Source organism: Olea europaea, chromosome 11 (genome assembly GCF_002742605.1).
Source record: "Olea europaea var. sylvestris chromosome 11, O_europaea_v1, whole genome shotgun sequence".
Taxonomy (NCBI): domain Eukaryota; kingdom Viridiplantae; phylum Streptophyta; class Magnoliopsida; order Lamiales; family Oleaceae; genus Olea; species Olea europaea.
The window spans coordinates 18,234,663-18,254,325 of NC_036247.1; the positions used below are offsets into that span (position 1 = coordinate 18,234,663).

The following is a 19,663-nucleotide window of genomic DNA, read 5'->3' on the forward strand; positions in this document are numbered from 1 at the left end:
ATATATAACCGACATGCATCCAGAGATGTAGAGCACGTATACTCACTCCCAAGTTCAAATGAATTGTACTCAATTGAGTTAATTCACTATATCTCTACTGTATGAAGATAAGTCCTAATAAAGATTACTCAATCACCAAAAATCCAATTAATAATCACAAAATTAGTACAAGCATATATTTACCTTCTACCTAAATTTACATCTTTACACACAGACCAAATAAATAGCCTACCCCGTGGCTCGTTATCGTTCACAAATCAATGAATTAGTGATAACAAATTCAAAGCATGATAGAAGAAGTAAAAATCTACAAACTGAGATTCCTGTATACTACAGTTCAAAGCACACACAAATCTCCTAAAGAAGAAGACACAAAAAGACACGATTCACCCTTCCAAATATATCAACCAACTGAGATTCTAGTAAATTAGAGTTCCATTTCAAATTCTATGGCATCAAATATAGAAATTTTGAAAACCTAACACGTTATTGACAAATTACTGCAAACCGAAACGACTAAATATGAAGGTGGCTAATAAAATAAAGAATCATAAGATCTTACCTGTTTTTGGAGAACTTGAAAGGAAAAGAAATTAAAATCTCTTGGGTGTCTCAAAATTTTCAGAATACCTTAATAATTTCTTTACAAAATCATTAATAGGAGAAAAATTAGTTCATTTTTTCCAATTTTCCCTCTTCTTCGTCAGCTAACTACCGGCTCTCCAACCGGTGATGGGTGCTCCGCCTCGCGATGGTTGCTCCGGCTGGTCGACGAAGGCGCGCTTGCAGGAGTACTCTTCAGGGTTTGGGAGCAGAGAGCAATGAAGTGATGAGAAACAGTTCTTGGTCCTGCAGTTTCTTTCTTTTATTTTCTGATGGTTTCTTTTCTTTTTTTTTTATTGAATTATAATAATTGTGGGCCACCACACCAATTTTTAATTGCCTGTTTTCAACCCTGTTTTCAACCCTGGCTGAGTAGCGGGATTGACTCCTAAAACAACAGCTATTACTATCGATTGAACATGACTCTGACCCATTTGAGCATTCTGATAGGTCCCCAGTCCCTGCAAAGTTGCCTGCAGTGCATAACACTCTATCATTCTTGGACTTGTAGTATTTATCCCATAATTTCCACCAAATCTTTAGGCCACCAAACTCATGGGATGATACCTTGAGGCCATGCTGGCATTCTCGACCAAACCAATCCCCAGATTTTGTGCTATCCAAAGTCCAGCAGTATTCAAATTTGCACCAAAAATCGCTGGACTTAATCCCAAGCTACCATAATTAACATATGCAACTCTGGGATTCACATTAGTGAGACTATTTTGTCCCACCAAACTAGGAGTGCACATGGTCCGATTCGATTCAGTTCTCGTTAAATTTTTGGATATTTAATAAGTGGAATCGTTGGGTCCAAATTTAATTATGGAACCGTTTATGTTTGATTCCATTCAGTTTAGTTAGTTCGATTCGATTCTATTTGGTTCCTCGAGTTCCGTACTATAAAATTTTCAATATTTATAAAGTTATATTAATTCAATTAATATCATTTTCAATTTTAGCTCTTACAAAATAACGTAGTCTTTCGCATCTCTCTTTGTTGAGTTCTTCATAAATTTGATTGTTAAAATCACATGAAAATGAAGATAGCGAGTTCTTATTAAGAAAGGCATTGTCACGCTTCAATTCGATTTCTCCAGAACTGTGGAAATGACACTACGATAAAATAATAGATATGGGTAAATTTTAGATCAATTTGATTAAGTTGAGTAAAGAATGAAAATTAGAAATATGAAAATCATACTTTTGAGTTTGAGCTAAATTAATTAGTTAACAAATTTGTTTAAAAAAAATAAAATAATTTAGCTTATTTAAAATAAATAAATTTTAAAAATTAGGGAGATCTTATTCTTTGGTTCTTAATCTAGAATCGAGAATTAAACCAAATCCACCGATTATCGATTCAGATACCCGATTAGGTATTTAATTTAAGAAGAACCCTTCGATTCGGTTCAATTCGGGTCAGTTCGGGACAAATTCGAGAGCTTTGTCCTGCCCTACACCACACTGCTATTATTATGATTTTCTCCAAACTTCTTGCAATGCATGTGGAAGTTCTCAAACACTTTAAACGGTTCTTCCAATCCCTTTTTATACCTTTAGCTGATTTGTAAGTAATAATCATTGGGAAATAAAATAGATCGAGATAATATATGTGACACGCATCAAAAAAAATTTAGGGTAACGATCACAACGGTATAAAACATACTGTTGCAGAAGAAGCATGCACAAGAAATATTGAGCCCCAGTTTAGTTTAGATGAAATGCATAATTTTAGTAAATTTTTTGATAAAAGCTAATGGAATATGTGGTTGAAAAGTTGTGAATTTCATAAAATATAATTAAAATTAATTGTTAATCTTTATCTAGATTTTAATTCGCTTTTCCAACTGAATCAAACAATGACATGAGACTTTTATTTATCTTGTTTAAGTCAAGTTTGAATGAGTTTTTACAAGACCCTTACTTTTAAGCTCAATTGATTTTGTTATTTGTACAATGTAGTATTTTAAATCATTTTCAATTTTAACACATTTAACGTCATCATTAAGTGAAATTTAAATGAGCAAGCATTAGATTTAAATCTTTAAAATTGTCAAAAATCTTTCCAATGGGGAGATGCATAGGAAATGTAAATTGTATTTTCAATAGAAATATTTTAAAAGATACAAATTTATATCTTCTTTTACATCCACAAGAAGAATACAATGAATTTAAATCTTTCCATTAGGGCATAATTTGAATTTAGATTCATTGGGGTGTAAATCTGGATGCAAAAATGATTTTGAAGATATCCTTTTACATCCAATTTTACATCATTATTGGTAGAGGTGGGAGTGGGTCGGGTTGGTTTTTTCCACAACCCAATTATTGATTTAAACCAATCCCGTTTTGGTCGGGTTGGCCGGTTTGAGTTTTGGCTCAATTAAAGTTGGATCCGGTTTATTTGTGTTTGGATAATTTTTTAGAGTTCGAAATTAATTGAAAACCTCCGTTTTTTAAACACGTATATAAGGAATTCTTTTTAAAAATAATGTATAAATAAGTTTAAAATTTATGAAGCATTTTCTTCTTTACAAGTTTTTGGAATTCATTCATTTCATCATCATATCTTTAGTTTTTACTTTATCATCAAATACACTTTGCACTTGTTCATAGTGTTCATGCGAATCAGTTTATGTGAAGAAAATTGATGTTTATAAATTATAAGTCATTTTCTTATCTTTACTATTGTGTCTATTTAAAATTTTTTTTCCATCTTAGATATTAATTTTTTAATTCATGGGGTAAAGTTGGTTGGTTTGGGTTTTAATTCATAACCCGAGACCCAACCCAACCTCAAATTCAATTTTCCAACCCAATTGAACTTAAAAAACCGACACAAACCGATTGATTTGGTTTGGGTTGGTCTGATTTAGCGGTTTGAGTTGGGTTTTACCTAACCCTAATTATTGGAGATGCTCTAAGCTACTCAAACTAACCTCTCCTGCATAGGAGGTGATTTTGGTCAAATAGATGTCGACTTCAATTGAAATGAACACTCTTGAATGAGAATGCCATGAATAACTTGCACAAAATGGGACTTGAAATTCTATTGAAGTCCCTTGTGATAAACTTTTTATTTGGATTAAACTAATTTAGTTTTATTTTGTGATTGTCTATTCTACATCCTTTTATTTGATGGAAATTTGTTGCTGATAGGGTTTATTCACAATTTAATTCCCCCCCCCCTCCCTCCCCCTTTTTTTTTTTTAAAATCGCAAAACAGACTAATATTTCTAGATTGTTCAGTACAACTTTTATCTATGACATGATGTCAGGTTCCCAACCTAACAACACATGAAGGTGTCCCAACACAAAGCAAAATCATGTTAGTTCTGAGATAATTGCTGCCCCCACAAATTTGGCACAAATTCCAAATGCAGATGGGCATGGCCAGAATAACTTATTTTTAATTCTATTTTAGAATGTCCTAACTAAATTCCAAACTGTGTAGCCATTATTTTGGACCCTCAGTTCAAATTGTGCAAAGAACACCAAGCATTGATACCACAAGATGATAGGGAAACCACATGAAATGAGGGGTCATGAGAGTTACCAAAAATGAAGGGGTTTTTTTTCCACTTGTTTCTTTCGAATGATCTGCGACGAGCTTTCTTTTCAAAAATTAATGAGATAACGATGAAAATTCAATGATGGACTCAAGCCATTATCTTTTTAATAGCCTAGCTTTGATCTGCTGTCCGACGGACGAAAAGATTGATATTTATAATTATTTAACTATCATGGCCCCGCCCTTTGAAAATCAATGCAATTTGCTGCTGAAAAGATTAGAATCTTTCTATTAAAAGCTATGATATCTTATTTTTGTTGACGAAAATTTAAAATGATTACCTCTTAAGTCAATTCTACCTCGATTAATAGAGGATCTTATTTCTAAACCTACGAGAAGAGGAAGCAACAAATGTGCCGATAAATAACTTGCAGTATTTTTTGAGTAAATAGAGAAGGTATACGTTTGTAATGAAAAAAATTCAATAACGATTGGGGTTGGTGAGAGGAACTAAACATTTGATGACGTGGCATAACATGAACCATTCAAATAACATTCATGTATTAGGCAGCAAGTTCTTGATCAAGAGGGGCCCTTTATTATATGTAGTACAATTATGCATTACTTTTGGACCATAAGAAACACAACATGATCTCAATTGTCACAAAATTCTATCTTGGAGAAAAAAATTGGAAGTATTGTGTAGAAGCTTTTGAGAAAGTTTGCAGTTGCAGACCTTAAACTTTCACAAATAAAGCGCGCGGGTAGGGGTTGGCCGGTTCCTTTTGGTTTAGTTATGAAAAGAATCGGAATTGAACCAAGATGCAATGATTCTTCTAATAATGGATCCATTAGATTCATTAGTAGTTATGGAACCAAACCAAAATGAACGAAAGGTTCCAATTTGGTTGCATAATCTAAATTTATAATGTATTAATGCAAATTATCATATAAAGTTCTATCCCCGAGTTAAACACTCGCATCCAAAATCAAAACAATATGTCTCATTCGATGCAAATGAAAAGTTTTATTTTTACACAAGCCTATTTGGTGAGGATTAAATTAGATTTTTCGTAAATTTTGATAAAATTTTTTGAAATGTGTGGTTAAAAGGTTGTGGGATCCATGAAAAGTGTGGTTAATATTAATTGTTTGACTTTGATTAAAATCTGATTTAAATCAATACCAAATAGTGGCTAAATATCATTATCCAAATTAAAAAACTAATATAATTAATTAAATTATGTGAGTTAGATCTGATTCTTGGTTCTTGATACTAGAATCGAAGTCCAACAAAAATCAGTCTATTCTTAGAATTAATAACCAGAATTGTTTAAAATCTTTAGCAAAATCGAATGAACTAGTTGATTCCATCTTGATTTAATTAGTTTTGAAAAATATATAAAAATCAGGGATTATTATGTCACATTATAGAGTTATTATCATTCACTCCCTCTTCGGCAAAATTTTTTAGATTATAATCCTGTGAATTTCTTAAAATGTGTGATTAAGAAATAAAGAAGTTGTGATTCAAGATAAGTTATGGTTAAAAATGAAATTTGATCACACAAGAACTTAACATTCTTTGTTTTCTTAGAAATTATTTAAAACTAGACAAGAAAGGGTCGAATACATAAAGATATCACTTCATTTCTCTCTCTTTCACTATAAATGAAGTGCATCGACAAAAATAACTCTCAAATAAAGTCCTCGCATGCATGTTTCACGAAAAAATTGACAGTTTTCATCGAAAGGAGACTAATGTTCACAGATCAAAACGAAAGTTTAGAGAATAACTTGCAAATAAGTTCTCACACGCATACACGATTCACAAAAAAAATTGATAGTTTTCATCGAAAGGGGACTAATGTTCACAAATTAGAACGAAAGTTTAGAGGATAACTTGCAAATAAGTTCTCACACGCATACATGATTCACGAAAAAAATTGATGGTTTTCATCGAAAGGGGACTAAAGTTCACAAAGAAGAAAATTTGGAGACTGAAGACAATAAATAACTGGTCGGAGTCCCACATAATTTATTACATAAGTTTGGGTACCACGGCTACCAAAATTTCCTTATTTTACTGTATAGACTGTTTCACCTGATAGTTTCTTCTAAGTGAGCCAGTCTACATAAAGCCAGTTTGGTCAGGAATTTCAGAAACACTTTCAGTCTCTATAATCAGTTCTATTATAAACTACAAAGAGAAGTGTGTGTTTTACCAGTTGTGGATTCACCAATTATAATCAAAACCTTAAAGTACAATTCCCCTCAGCAGCCAATGTTTAGTGTTGTAGATACTTCTCTTCATTACAGATCTGTTGTTCAAGAAAATAACTTTACAGATGTATCCTTTTCATCCTACCTCAAACCCAAAGATACTAAACAGAATTCCCAAGAAAATGATACTGAGATAAGCATTTTTGATGCCCAGAAGTACTTCAGTGAAAACAATGATCCAAAAGATAGAAAAATTTCTATTACAAGTCAGAAAGATGCGTCAGAGCCATCTGATGCAGTATCAGTTCCAAGATTGTCATCAGTTTCTTCTATTGATGGATATGGAAGGAATTTTCAAGCACGATCTTTCCATGCTACGCCTACAGCATCGTCTGAGGCCAGTTGGAATAGCCAGACGGGGCTTTTGGCGAATTCTCCAGGTTCCATTGCAGTTAAGCTGAAGAATTTTCCACCTGATCATGGCCAGAAAAGAAGTTCTAATGCCAAAAAATGGACTTTTGGGAGAAAATGTTGCTGCAGTGGGAAGAAATGTGTACAAGTTAAAGAAGAAAGATCGGACTCAGAACGTGTTGTGTATGCAAATAGAGAGAGCCATAAGTCCAGAGATATGGCAGGAAAGGCAAGAAATATGTCCCTCAAAAATTCAGTTCCAAACGAAATGAGGGAAATGCAACAGAAAGTGACATCAAACCCTCAAAAGATTTCATCAGAGAATCATTTTGCATCTACCCCGGCATTTCCACAACGCGTATCATTATCAGGAAGGCCTTTTGGTGATGGCACCGGGGGGTTTTCTTTCCCTATTTTGAGCCCTTCTATCCCGGCTACTGTGCCTACGTTGAAAGGAATAAGTCCAAAACTAGTTAGTCCATTAGAAGATCCACCTCGCGACTCGTTGGAAGTTTTCCAACCAACAAGGACATCAATTTCTAGAACTCCAATGGATCCTCAACGAGGTCTAATTGGAGGTTTTACAATGCCAGGAAGCCCCATATCTCGAGTTGCAGCCACAGACGACGATGTGGGAAGTGATGCAAGTTCAGATTTATTTGAAATTGAAAGTTTTTCGACTCAAACAACATCATATCCAATGTATCGAAGGAGGGATTCGCTTGATGACAATCCTACATTCAATGCAAGAAGATTCGTATCTTCCAATGGCAGTGAAAGTACTTTTTACGGCAGGAGGAGTCTGGAAGAGCATCAAACACCGAGCATTACTGCAACCGAGTGTTGCGCACCAAGTGAAGTCAGCGTCGACTGGAGTGTCACCACCGCCGAGGGCTTTGACAGAGCAAGTGTAACCAACTTCTCCATCTCTGCCTCAGAAATTGGACATGTAGCATTTTTACGGCAAAGATTGGAGGAGAAAAATGGCGAAGCCACCTGCAGCCACGGCACTGCTGGCAATGAAGCTAAGAGGAAGGGGAACGGATTATTGAGCTGTCGACATGAGAAGGCGGTGAGCGTGGGGCCACAGCCCGTAAAACTCGTGCCGGATGGCCTACCGTTGCCATTGATTTCCACAACAGGCCACATGAATGGTAGGCCACAGAAAGCAAATAAGCCACCACTTGCAAGTTCTTACTCTACTGGCTTGTCACTTGCTTTTGCAGCATGAGATTTGAAAAGCCTTATCAATAGCACGAGAACGTGTCTATCGTCCATTCAGGTTGTTTTTTCAAGTCTTTTTAATGTTTTATGAGTTCAAATGAGTAATAAATTATAAGCAGAGTGTAATTTATTTGATGATTCTTTTTGAAAATTCCTAGTACATATCTAAAATTGATTCGATTTTAGGATTGGATTATTGAAGTTGAAATTTTTGTTTTGATTCAAGTACTTCAGCATTGATAGATGGGATAAGATTATGGTATCCTTTTGAAGCATGTTAAAATCTTGTTTGAACAGTTTTAATCTAAGATTTCAATTCTTTCTTCGGAGTTAAATTTGTGGATTTCCAGACAATTTACATTGACAATGTAGAAATCTTGGATAAACTCTTACATGGTATGCAGAATCAAAATATTAACTTCCTTTCATTAAAAAATAAAAAAATAAATACAAATAAAATTAATTTCCTGTGATATCAATGATTGACAAATAATCTTGTTACTGTTTATAATTCAATTCCTACACAGAAAGAAACTCTAGAATATATTTATAGAGTTTCTTGAATGATTATTAAAATAGAATTATAAAAAAAGATGTAACCAAAAAATAGAGTATTCTTGCAGAATATTGCATATCAATGGAATCATCAAGAATACATCTAAACAAGCTCTTGTTGTTTCCCAGTTCATTTAGAGAACACCCCTCACATGAAAATATAGCAACGAACTCGCCCAAGATGATGGAGGAGAAAACGAATCAACGAAAAAAATTAGATAAAAGCCCTCTTATCGTGGATTTCATGATTACAAGATGAAGAAGAAAGCAAAAGGGAGGCTAGGATTCCAATCAAATGAGCAAAAGTCATGTAAGAGAGAGATAGATATTACAAGAGTTTAAATAGTCGAATCGTAAAATGGCTCAACTACCCTAACCAAACAAGGAAAACTACATTCTACCTTTAACAATATTAAGTCCCCCTTTGATAGCAATTTTCCACCTCAAAAAGTTGATTTTTTGACCGTTATTTCACTATTTCAACCGTTATTTTTGACTTCTCCACTTACAGATGTGACCCACTTTTCTATTTAACGATAAAAAAATCAATTTTCATAATCACTATCGAACAGATCTTAAATAACATAAATACAAATAACATAAAGTAACTAATAATTCTAACAGGTATGGTCATCTGCATTCATGGGCTGTCGACTCGAGCCTCCAACAGAATGATTATATCGAATGGCAAGGAGAAAGAATGTGGTCAGGGACCGAAATGAACAAAAGATGATGAGATGTGAACAATGCAGATCAGAAACAAACATTACTCGATAAAATATCAAGAATTTCTTATGTTGGTGTGCTAATAATTAAGGTAGGTATATTACCAAGGAACAATGCGGGGACAAAATTCTTCAAAGAAAATTTCAGAAATACACTTCAGTAGACATTGAACAGAATAAGATAGTACCCTTTGTACACTCTCAACAGAGATTCCTGGCCAAAACCCACAGTACATCTTGATTCTTTAATTTGATTGGTCGGTATTTTGACGCTAAATTAAATTGCCAACTGATGATGATATCGGTAAAAAGTAAAAACTTAGTCTCGTATTTGAAGATAGAGCAAGTTGAATATAAAAACAATCCACGTGGGAGCTTATAATGCGAAAACCATGTCAAGAAAATCGCACTACCATATATAAAATTCTCACCAAATAATGCATGCTCGATCAAGATGATGAAAAGAAGCCCGTACTAGTATTGAAATCTTGGATAAAGACATAACTTACAATTATCTAAAATTTTGTAGAGGGGAAAAAAGCGAGATACACAAGTTAAATGCTAGAACAGTCTTACAAATGGACAATGCTATACGTACCGAAATTTTTTATCGAATCTTTTACCTACTGCTCACAACAGGGGTGGGAACCACATGTCGGCATTTTTAAATTCATGCACGGCTGCCATACATTGTGAGAGGGTGTAAAACATACGATAAGGTATTGGGTGTACAAATATCTTTTTCCCTTACAAATAGACGATATATTGTCAGACGACACAATTGAAGAGGTGCACAAATTACCTCTAATTGTGTTTATCATTGTCCATTCGAGCTATATTTCTTCCCAACATCTCTAGATGATCTGGGAACCACATGTCGGCATTTTTAAATTCATGCACGGCTGCCATACATTGTGAGAGGGTGTAAAACATACGATAAGGTATTGGGTGTACAAATATCTTTTTCCCTTACAAATAGACGATATATTGTCAGACGACACAATTGAAGAGGTGCACAAATTACCTCTAATTGTGTTTATCATTGTCCATTCGAGCTATATTTCTTCCCAACATCTCTAGATGATCGATAGCCGTAATAGATAAATTGAATCATTATCTGACCAAGAAATTAAGAAAGTAGCGAACACTTGGCCCCGGTTTGGGCTCCATTTTAATGAGAATTTGAGAAAATAGTATTTTTGGAATGGTGATTTTTCGAGAATGTGTGGTTACAAAATAAGAAAATATTTTGGATTTACATATAACATTATTTTATAAAAGAATGTGTGGTTAAAACTCAGTTTCGGGAAAAAAAAATATTTTGAAAAAATGGAGCCCAAACATGGGCTTAATATAATATACAGTGATATCTACCTACACAGATCATTCTTTATGTTCAAGATGGATTGCACACAATACCAGAAAAGAATTATAATATAATACGAATATTGAAACTCTCGAACAGATATGCAATAAAGGATACAAAAGTATCAAGGAGCACATGGCAGATTGGGTCTTATCTTCGACCCTTTAAGCTGCTAACAAGTATACCACAGAACAGAAAACACGAGATCAAAAATAAATATGAAATGGAAATGGAGATTCTTGTCTGGAACTTGTTACTTGAGAATATAATAAAATTAAGTAATGTACAATCTCAAAGAAATCAAATGTTGGAAGGGTAAGCGAAAAATTCAGCAGTGTATTATCTTATCTTGCAGCATATGTCGCATTGCCAACAATATAGCGAAGACAAACATTAGAGGATTCAGTCCCTGCTCAACTTATTAAGATTGTTGCACAAACACCATTTACATACACATATCAGACATTATTTCAAATTTCATGCTTGTGAAAAAGGAATCAGAATGAGAGGTGTTAAGGTTTTTTTCATCCTAGCGCTGAGCTATTGGCGAATTTTCCATCACCAAGGAAAAACACTCTGAACTCCTATCAGAAAAATTCCCAATTCTTCTTTTGGTGCTTCGACTCTTACATAAAGTTCTTGTTTGGACAATTGAAAAGTTGGAGAAGGTTTTTTACTGATAAATCGATATTCAAAATCATTCCATTCTATGTCTTTTACTCTATCAAAGCGTCGGATTTCTAACAATTTGAGCACTGTCTCAGAGAGAGGCTCGGTGAAAAAGACACGTATGTGAAGATGCGGACTACCTGCACCTGGACAGAAATACCCTACTTATCCAATTTCACCTCTGGACAAATATGCAAGCATACGTTTCATGCTTGTTAAGCGCATTTAACTCTATAAGAACAGTGCATTTCGAGGTGTGAAGTGGGAGTGAAGGGATGTCATAATTGGGGTTTGCTAGTTGTTAGAATGGTCAAATATTTAAAACATGAATTAAAAAGGTAACATTTTCATTTTTTTGTCCTTGTATCATGACTGACCTTGGCAATTCCCTTTCTAATCTGCAGAAATTGCACAAAACCAAGTTAGATGTCGACCATGGTAGTCATGCACTCAGAAATGATGTTATAACAATCATAAATGCTATCCTTACATTTAGGCAAATCTGTGGAAGACGTCCACCCAAGTAGATAGCTGTCATTCCCCAACCAAGGAATGATCCAATATTGCTGCCCTTTGTGACCGAATTCTCTTGTTCAAAATCTCCAGTTACCTGCAATTATATATGCCAGCCTTTATTCCATTATGCTTCTAAATTATAAAGAACCACTACCAATGCAAGGATGAAACTTCCAAATGAACATGGCATTCTTTACTCCATCAGACTAACCTTGCATTATATAAAGTTTGGACTAAATCTCCAAAAAAATTACATTATAATGAACTCAATTCTGAGACATTATATGACAAAAACCATTTCAGAGAGAAAAGGCCACGTACATAGGAAAACCTACGTCAATAAAGAATCCGCGACAGGAAAACTCAAGGGAACGAAAATGAATCATAGGATGAGTTATAGTATGCATAAACTAAAGAATTTTATCGTCATAAGCAGAAATTACATACAATCCCGCTACTCAGCCAGGGATGAAAACATGGTTGGGAACAGGCAATTAAAAATTGGTGTGGTGGCCCACAATTATTCATAATTCAATAAAAAAAAATAAAAAAAAACCAACACAAAATAAAAGAAAAGAGGAGTACTGCAGGACCGATTTCGCATTGCTCCCTGCTCCCAAACCCTGAAGAATACTCTTGCCAGCGCGCCTTCGTCGACCGGCCAGAGCAACCATCGCCAGCCGGAGCACCCATCGCCGGTAGTCACCTGACGTAGAAGAGGGGAAATCTTCGTACATTTGGAAGGGTGAATCGTGTCTTTTTGTGTCTTATTCTTTAGGAGATTTGTATGTGCTTTGATCTCTAGCATACTAGAATCTTAGTTTGTAGATTGTTTTTACTTCTTCTATCATGCTTTGAATTTGTTATCACTAATTCATTGATTTGTGAACGATAACGAGCCAAGGGGTAAGTTATTTATTTAGTCTGTGTGTAAAGATGGAAATTTAGGTAGAAGGTAAATATATGTTTGTACTAATTTTGTGATTATTAATTGGATTTTTGGTGATTGAGTAATCTTTATTAAGATTTATCTTCATACAGTAGAGATATATTGAATTAACTCAATTGAGTACAATTCATTTGAACTTGGGAGTGATAAATTAATTAATTTAGAAGAATTTGAACATATGCACATAATAAACTAAAATTGAAAATTGATGATTGAGATGACTGACTTCACACTAGTGATATGTTTTTTATTCCCATCGTAGAATGTCTGGAAGGAACTCCGGAATTTGTCATAGTTGTAGAGCTAAGGATCATTTGTTTGTCGAATGCAAAAAGAAACGCCTTTGCTTGTGATGTAAGTATGGATTTGAAAAATGTTTTGTGGTGGAGAAGGAAAATCACAATAAGGGGAAACTATTCCTTTGCTGTAGCCGGAATTGTGGATTTTGGAAGTGGGTCGTGAAAGAAGACTCAAGCGGTCAATGTAGTCGTGATAGCGCGACATTCCCTAACCCCGTGATGAATGACACTGATGAAGAAATGTCCCGCATGTTCAAGTCTTGGGTAAGGATAAGTGACGAAGAGGAGCTTCAGATTTTGGTTAACGTGAGCATCAAGGAGAAAATTGTTGCAAATGTGGAAGCTAAGCGGCCAGCTTGACTTGAAGATACTTATCGAAGTGGCTAGCCTAATTTTCTCAATTAAAACTGAATGAGCTTGTCCTTATTATTTGTGGAGGTTGAAAGTCTTGTATGTGATGAATTAAATAAAGTAGTTGAGCTGTGTGATGCGAGGTTGTATATCATGATAGCTTGGTATCAAAACAAGCATTTTTTGTAGGCAAACATTTGTACTCTCGAGACTTACTTACAGTTTATGTATGGTACTTAATTTATTTAATACCTTTCCATTCGAATTGTTTATGTATTCCAAGTTCACAAGCTTAAATGAAGGCAAACATTGGCTGCCTATAATGTACGAAGCCCAGGTTCAGGTTCTTTTTCTTATGAAATTGCAAATCATTGTTCAAAAGTATTTCAATTCCTCGCAGCTGAACTATTTGAAGCTTGGCAATTCATTTTATTCCCATTTTCTGTAACGAATTTACACAAAATGAAAATTTGGGGCAACTTGCACCAATTTTAATGGCAACAGAACACAAAGAAGCTAAAGCAATTAAAAAACTCGTTGAACAAAACAAATGTAGAAATAACAGTTGATCATAATTGAGGCATTGCATTAGATTATAGAATGGAAGTTATTATTTATTCCCTTGCTTTGTAAGTCTTCAATACCAATTCAACTTTTCATTCTTTCACCAAAATAGCTAGAAAATCGAGAATTTGTACAAAAAAAGTAGTGAAATTAACGAAAATGCGGATGGGATGGAATAGTTATTGAAAAGGGGGATAAAACACCAAATTGCTAAAATCCAGTTTCTAAGCACGTTCAGGCATTATAACTTCCTTTACATGGCTACAAATATGCGAAAAGTCTGGAGCCTAAAGATTCATATGCCGAACAAATTGGGAAATTGGCTACAGCAGTGATCATCATCAGTCAATTTTTCCAAGAGCCCTAAATAAATAATCTCCAGCACCTGCCAAGAGCATATTAATACTATTTGATCATGGCCAGTGCAAGAACAAAGATGATCAGCTGTCTACTACATCAAATCACACTTAATTTGAACCTAGATAAACAATTACAGCTAGAAATCACATATTTTGATAGTATGGGGAGAGCTGTCAATATTCTAATACACTATGAGTAGTAATTGCCAAACATTTCAAAAAAAATTCAGCCAACTTAAAACCTGTGAAGTAGCCAAAATAGGCAAAGTAGTAATTGCCTTAATACTAGGAAATGCCAAAATACATCTTCATTCGAGTACTGTGAATTGAAACTCTTGATTTTAAAAAAATTCCAATCGCACAAACATAGCCCCCTTGCTATAGGCTGCCACTGTGATCCAATAAATTTCGATAGTAGTTCGTTGATGGTTGACCTACAATAGAATACCATAACAAATAATTAATCATGTGTTCACAACAAAATGAATTTTGTACCTTGTGAATTTTGTATGATACTAGCCGCGGATGGAGAGACCAAATTTTCAAAAGGGTACATGTTGGGAAAGGGAGAATGGTGTGGGCATGGACAGTTGTGACAAAGATAATGGTGTCAACATGTCATTGGGCAAGTACGACGTCGGGGTCGGCATGGAATATTGTTGAGGCAACTGAAAGTTCATTGCGTCATCCACCATATTCGTATTGCTATTTCTTGGTCGCATAGTAGTGGATGATGTCCCGCTAGACTGCATTCACAGATAATCGCTTAGATATAAATTTAAACAATTGTAAATATAAAGCGCAGTTTTCGAGCATACTTTTGCTTTCTTTGATGTTGTCTCCAATGGGCTTCTTTTTCTAAGCTTCCTGGGCGCACCCTTTTGTCGAGCTACTTGTGTATCCCGTATGCTTTCGCTCGCTAACTTTGACACGTCCGCACAATCATTGGACACCTGCTGGGATTACTACCACCACCAGATCTTGTGGTCATCATATCTTCACATTGTGATTTTATCCACTCTATTATCGCACGTGACCGCATTTCGTCGTTTGCAACAAGGTCTGCCACCTGTGCAAACTCCTTCGACATCTCTTCATATCTTAATTGTGTAGGAGTAGTCTCTAACCTAGCATAGTTTACTGGAACTCTCGTGTGTGCTCTACGAACGTCCCTCCTCCATCTCCGCAAAATATAACGATCTGGAATACATGTGACATCGTTCCAGTCCAGAACTGCTATTGCATGCCTACAAAGTATTTCCCTCGACTCAAATAAGTAGCAGCTACAAAAAACTTCACAATTATTTCTCACAAATGAGACGACACAATTTTTTCTCTTGCAACGACCATCATACATAATAGTCTCCCATACATTATACGTCGTCTCAGAATATCCTTCTGACGTAGATATGATGTTACAGTAGACCTTACCCGTGAACTCTTCTTGAACTTCCCGAAATTTCAATATGGTGTAAACTGACCGAAACTGTTCTTCCATTTCGAACTTTGTTGCACACGGTATCATTTGAGAGAACGACTTGAAATCAGCTTGAAATTCCTTCTCGACCTTATTCCTGAGAGCACTTTTGTACTGTTCGACGAATTGCTTCAACGATGTCTTCGAATGCACATATCCATCGAAGAACGCATTCATACTCTCGCTTCTCTGTGTTGTTGACATTCCTGCCCAAAAAGTTTTTTTCAAAAGACAAGGCACCCAACACGCTATATTCTCATATAATCCCAAAAACCAATTATTTTGCTTCAAACTATAGGTGTCAATCATCGCCATTCAACCTTCTTCAAATTCATGTTCCGACTGTGAATCATACACTAATTCATGTATAGCCCCAAATATCAAACCCTAATCCACGTGGTATCCAAACTTTTCCAGGAGCTTCTTCAAAATATGCCACAAACACCATCTATGCTTTGTCTGCGGGAAGACAATCTCAATTGCATTTTGCATGGCTCTATCCTGATCGGTAATTATGGCCTGCGGAGCTTCACCATACATACACTGAAGCCATGTTCTGAACAACCATACGAAGGTCTCAGTGTCCTCATTCGATAGCAACCCACAACCAAGTAATGTTGACTGTCCGTGATGATTGACGCCAACAAAGGGGACGAATGACATGTCATACTTATTAGTAAGATAGGTGGTATCAAAAGTAACCACATCACCAAACTCCTTGTACGCTAGCCTACACTGATTATCTACCCAGAATACATTTCTTAGTCACGAATCATCATCCAAATCCATACTGAAATAAAATCCCGAACATTGAGCTTGCATTCTTGAAAAGTATGATTGTATTGCTGCAGCATCGCCCTCTCCAAGTCGTAATCGCCTAACTCGTTCGACATAGTTCCGACAATCTTTTTCAATGCAAGTCATATTCTCATATCTACTGGCTTCTACAACTGTGGAATTGTAACTCTTATGCAATGGAATCCCTGCTAAATCATTTACTTCAAGCTTCCTTTTCACATGTGCAGTTAAAGTTCGATTGCATCGATATAACCTGGACTTAGATGGACTTGTCTCATGATTGTGCTCTAGGTGGACCGCGTTAATTCTTCAATTTCCCAAGATATCTGAAGATGCAGATATCCTTGCTTTACAACCCAACTTAACCGTTGGTTGCGGCTTCAGTGAACTACTAATATTACCATTTAATCGTCCTTCACGACTACATGTTAACGTTAGGTATCTCAATACTCCGTCCTCCCCCTTTTTCGAATTCCTTTTTTTCACGGGAAAACCAACGGCGTAAGCATATTTTTTGTAGAAGTTATATATATCTTCTTCATGCTTAAATAGCATACCCACCTCAAGCACTTGTAACCCATCCCCCCCTGATATTTCGTCTTCGACTACATTCACGAACTCCGTAATATTCTCAGTATCAGATTCCATCAAAACATCAACAAGCTCATCTTTTACGTCTTCCATACTTTATTCTGTTGCAAAAATAAAAGGGTCATTATAGCAATATTTTACAAGAACCATAAAAATTTGAAGGACAAATCCCAATTCGGCTCTCTATCACCATAAAAATTTGAAAGATTTCTCTCTGCATTTTTTATTATATAGAATTCTATTTCCTACCTAATAAAACCTAACCAAAATTTCCCTTCAATTCAATGAATATCAAATTCTATATTGTTATCAGTCGAAAGATTTCCCTTCAAATTAAAGCAATGAGCTTTTGACTTTTTACGAATGCTAATTGCCAAATCACCAAATATACCAAAAAAGGTGCAAATTATTATGTACCTGAATTTGACCGTGAAATTGGAATACCATCTGAGAACAAGACTCTGAGATCTGTCTGATCCTATCCGTTTAACTTTTTCCGGTCACTACTTCGACGGGCAGCTTTCAATCTCGGAAATCCCCAAAATCTCCTCCCACCTGGACGTAAAAAATAAAAAATGAAACTATCAATTTACCATTTAAATACAATCATTCTGATTATCGTTAACACACCACATCTGCGTTAAAAAAGCTATACAATATCTTCCTACTACGTGTATGAAATTCCTACTCAGCAAATTGTACTTACAACAGTGAATTAACCAGAAATTACGATGAAATTGATGATTTCGATTGTTAAAGTGAGTTAACAATAAAACCTAATCAAATTTTCCCTTCAATTCAATGAATAATATATACCCACTAACAATAAAACCTATTCATCTTTCTTGATTAATGAACAAGGATGAAGTCCCGAATTTCTGCGTTTGAGTTTAAACTACTAAAAGGACTTAACTCCTTACCGGTGAAGATGCTTCGGTCAACGATGGGTGCTTCGGTCGGCGATGGGTGCGGTGGCGGGAGGGAGGGTGGGTTCGCAACTTATGTTTCCAGCTTTTGCTTTCTCGTACTTTGGGAGCCGGGATGAATGGAGATCAAATGATTACCGGTGAAGATGCTCCGGTCGGCGATGGGTGCGGTGGCGGGAGTGAGGGAGGGCAACACAAGTTTCTCGCTTTTGCTTCCTGAAAACTGTGGTCGTCCCCCTATTGTTTAGTTTCAAGTTTTGTTTTTTTTAATGTGCAATAATTGCCACATCATCAAAAATTTCAAATCCCTGTTTTTAACCTTGTTTTCATCCCTGGCTGGTTAGCAATATTCTTTTCCTTTCCGTTACCTTGAAAAGTTGTCTCTGTACTTGCAACACTCCACCACTTGTTGGATTTTGAAAAAATCATATTATGTCTACTGGTCTCCGCTTGTTGCAGGTTGAGACCGCCAATGAGGAACGTCATTAAGGAAACCTAAAGTATGAGAAAGTCAAAACCTAGATCCAAGAAAAGATGGAAATATTGACTATTTCTAATTTTAGCTATATGCAACAAGGGTCACCACACACAACGTGGTTTTTGTCTTCGGAGGTGTAGATTGCGTTGACCTAAATTCACCAAGCAATGGCTCTCTGGCACTATGATGTTCAGCAGTGAGGTGGGAAAGATCCTGCAGTAGAGGTATGACCAATTTGAAAAGATCGTCCTGACACTGAGATCCTGCAGTAGAGGTAAACAATTTTAAGTATACACAAGCTAGTGGCACCAATCACTAAGGTCCTTTGCATCCTGGACTATACAATTATATAGGATACAATCCAAAGTAGTATCCATAACTTAAACAGACAAAGCTTGAAATCTGTTAAAACTTTGAGTTCCATCTTAAAAAGTCAACCTTTGTTAAGAGGAGTATCCATATTTTTATCTTTATTCGATGTGGGATTATACCTCTTAACACGCCCCCGAAGCTCATTTATTGAGTCTTAATCGGATTGTTCATTAGAGTTTAATAGACTTTGATACCATGTTAAGATTTTAAGTTCTATCTTAAAAGGACAACCTTTGTTAAAAGGATTAGCACAAGTCCTCATAAGTTGGTCCATATTTTTATCTTTATTTGATGTGGGATTATATCTTTTAATAAAATCCCTTCGCAACTGCCTCACTCACAAATAATTTCAACTCATAAAAAAATAAAAATAAAAGATCAACAGGACAATGACTTAGTTAGACGGAAAAAGGAAGTCAAGGATAAGTACCGTGAACTGTCTATTTCGAAAAGATTTCTATAACTATAAAACTAGAATTACAAAGTATATCTAATCAAATCACTTAATTGAAATTATGTGCTAGAGGCCATGTTTGAGAGAGAGAGATGCTCTGGATACTGTTGAATAAACACAGTGAAATGAGCAAGTGAGCTCATACCCTTTATGCAAACCCAACAATATATATATGATGCTTTGACACGGGTGCTAGTATCGGATACGGGTACATATCTAGGAGTTGGATCCTCCTCATT

General features: G+C 35.5%; 3 protein-coding genes across 3 annotated transcripts; 1 reads left to right on the forward strand and 2 right to left on the reverse strand.

Annotated features, from left to right (window-relative positions):
* Positions 1 to 1,738: 1,738 nt before the first annotated feature.
* Positions 1,739 to 8,381, forward strand: LOC111404543 (protein PHYTOCHROME KINASE SUBSTRATE 4). Its single transcript, XM_023033335.1, has 3 exons — positions 1,739 to 1,742; positions 4,852 to 4,980; positions 6,244 to 8,381. The coding sequence occupies exons 1-3, from the start codon at positions 1,739 to 1,741 to the stop codon at positions 7,980 to 7,982; spliced, it is 1,872 nt and encodes a 623-aa protein (XP_022889103.1). The 3' UTR covers positions 7,983 to 8,381.
* A 6,044-nt stretch (positions 8,382 to 14,425) lies between these two features.
* Positions 14,426 to 16,120, reverse strand: LOC111404544 (protein FAR-RED IMPAIRED RESPONSE 1-like). The gene is made up of 4 exons (XM_023033336.1): positions 15,269 to 16,120; positions 14,883 to 15,074; positions 14,695 to 14,762; positions 14,426 to 14,447 (listed from the first exon to the last, which is right to left on the reverse strand). The coding sequence occupies exons 1-4, from the start codon at positions 16,118 to 16,120 to the stop codon at positions 14,426 to 14,428; spliced, it is 1,134 nt and encodes a 377-aa protein (XP_022889104.1).
* Positions 16,121 to 16,192: 72 nt separating this feature from the next.
* Positions 16,193 to 17,287, reverse strand: LOC111404545 (protein FAR1-RELATED SEQUENCE 5-like). Its single transcript, XM_023033337.1, has 3 exons — positions 16,965 to 17,287; positions 16,615 to 16,856; positions 16,193 to 16,548 (listed from the first exon to the last, which is right to left on the reverse strand). Exons 1-3 carry the CDS (start codon positions 17,285 to 17,287, stop codon positions 16,193 to 16,195), a joined length of 921 nt encoding a protein of 306 aa, XP_022889105.1.
* Positions 17,288 to 19,663: the final 2,376 nt, after the last annotated feature.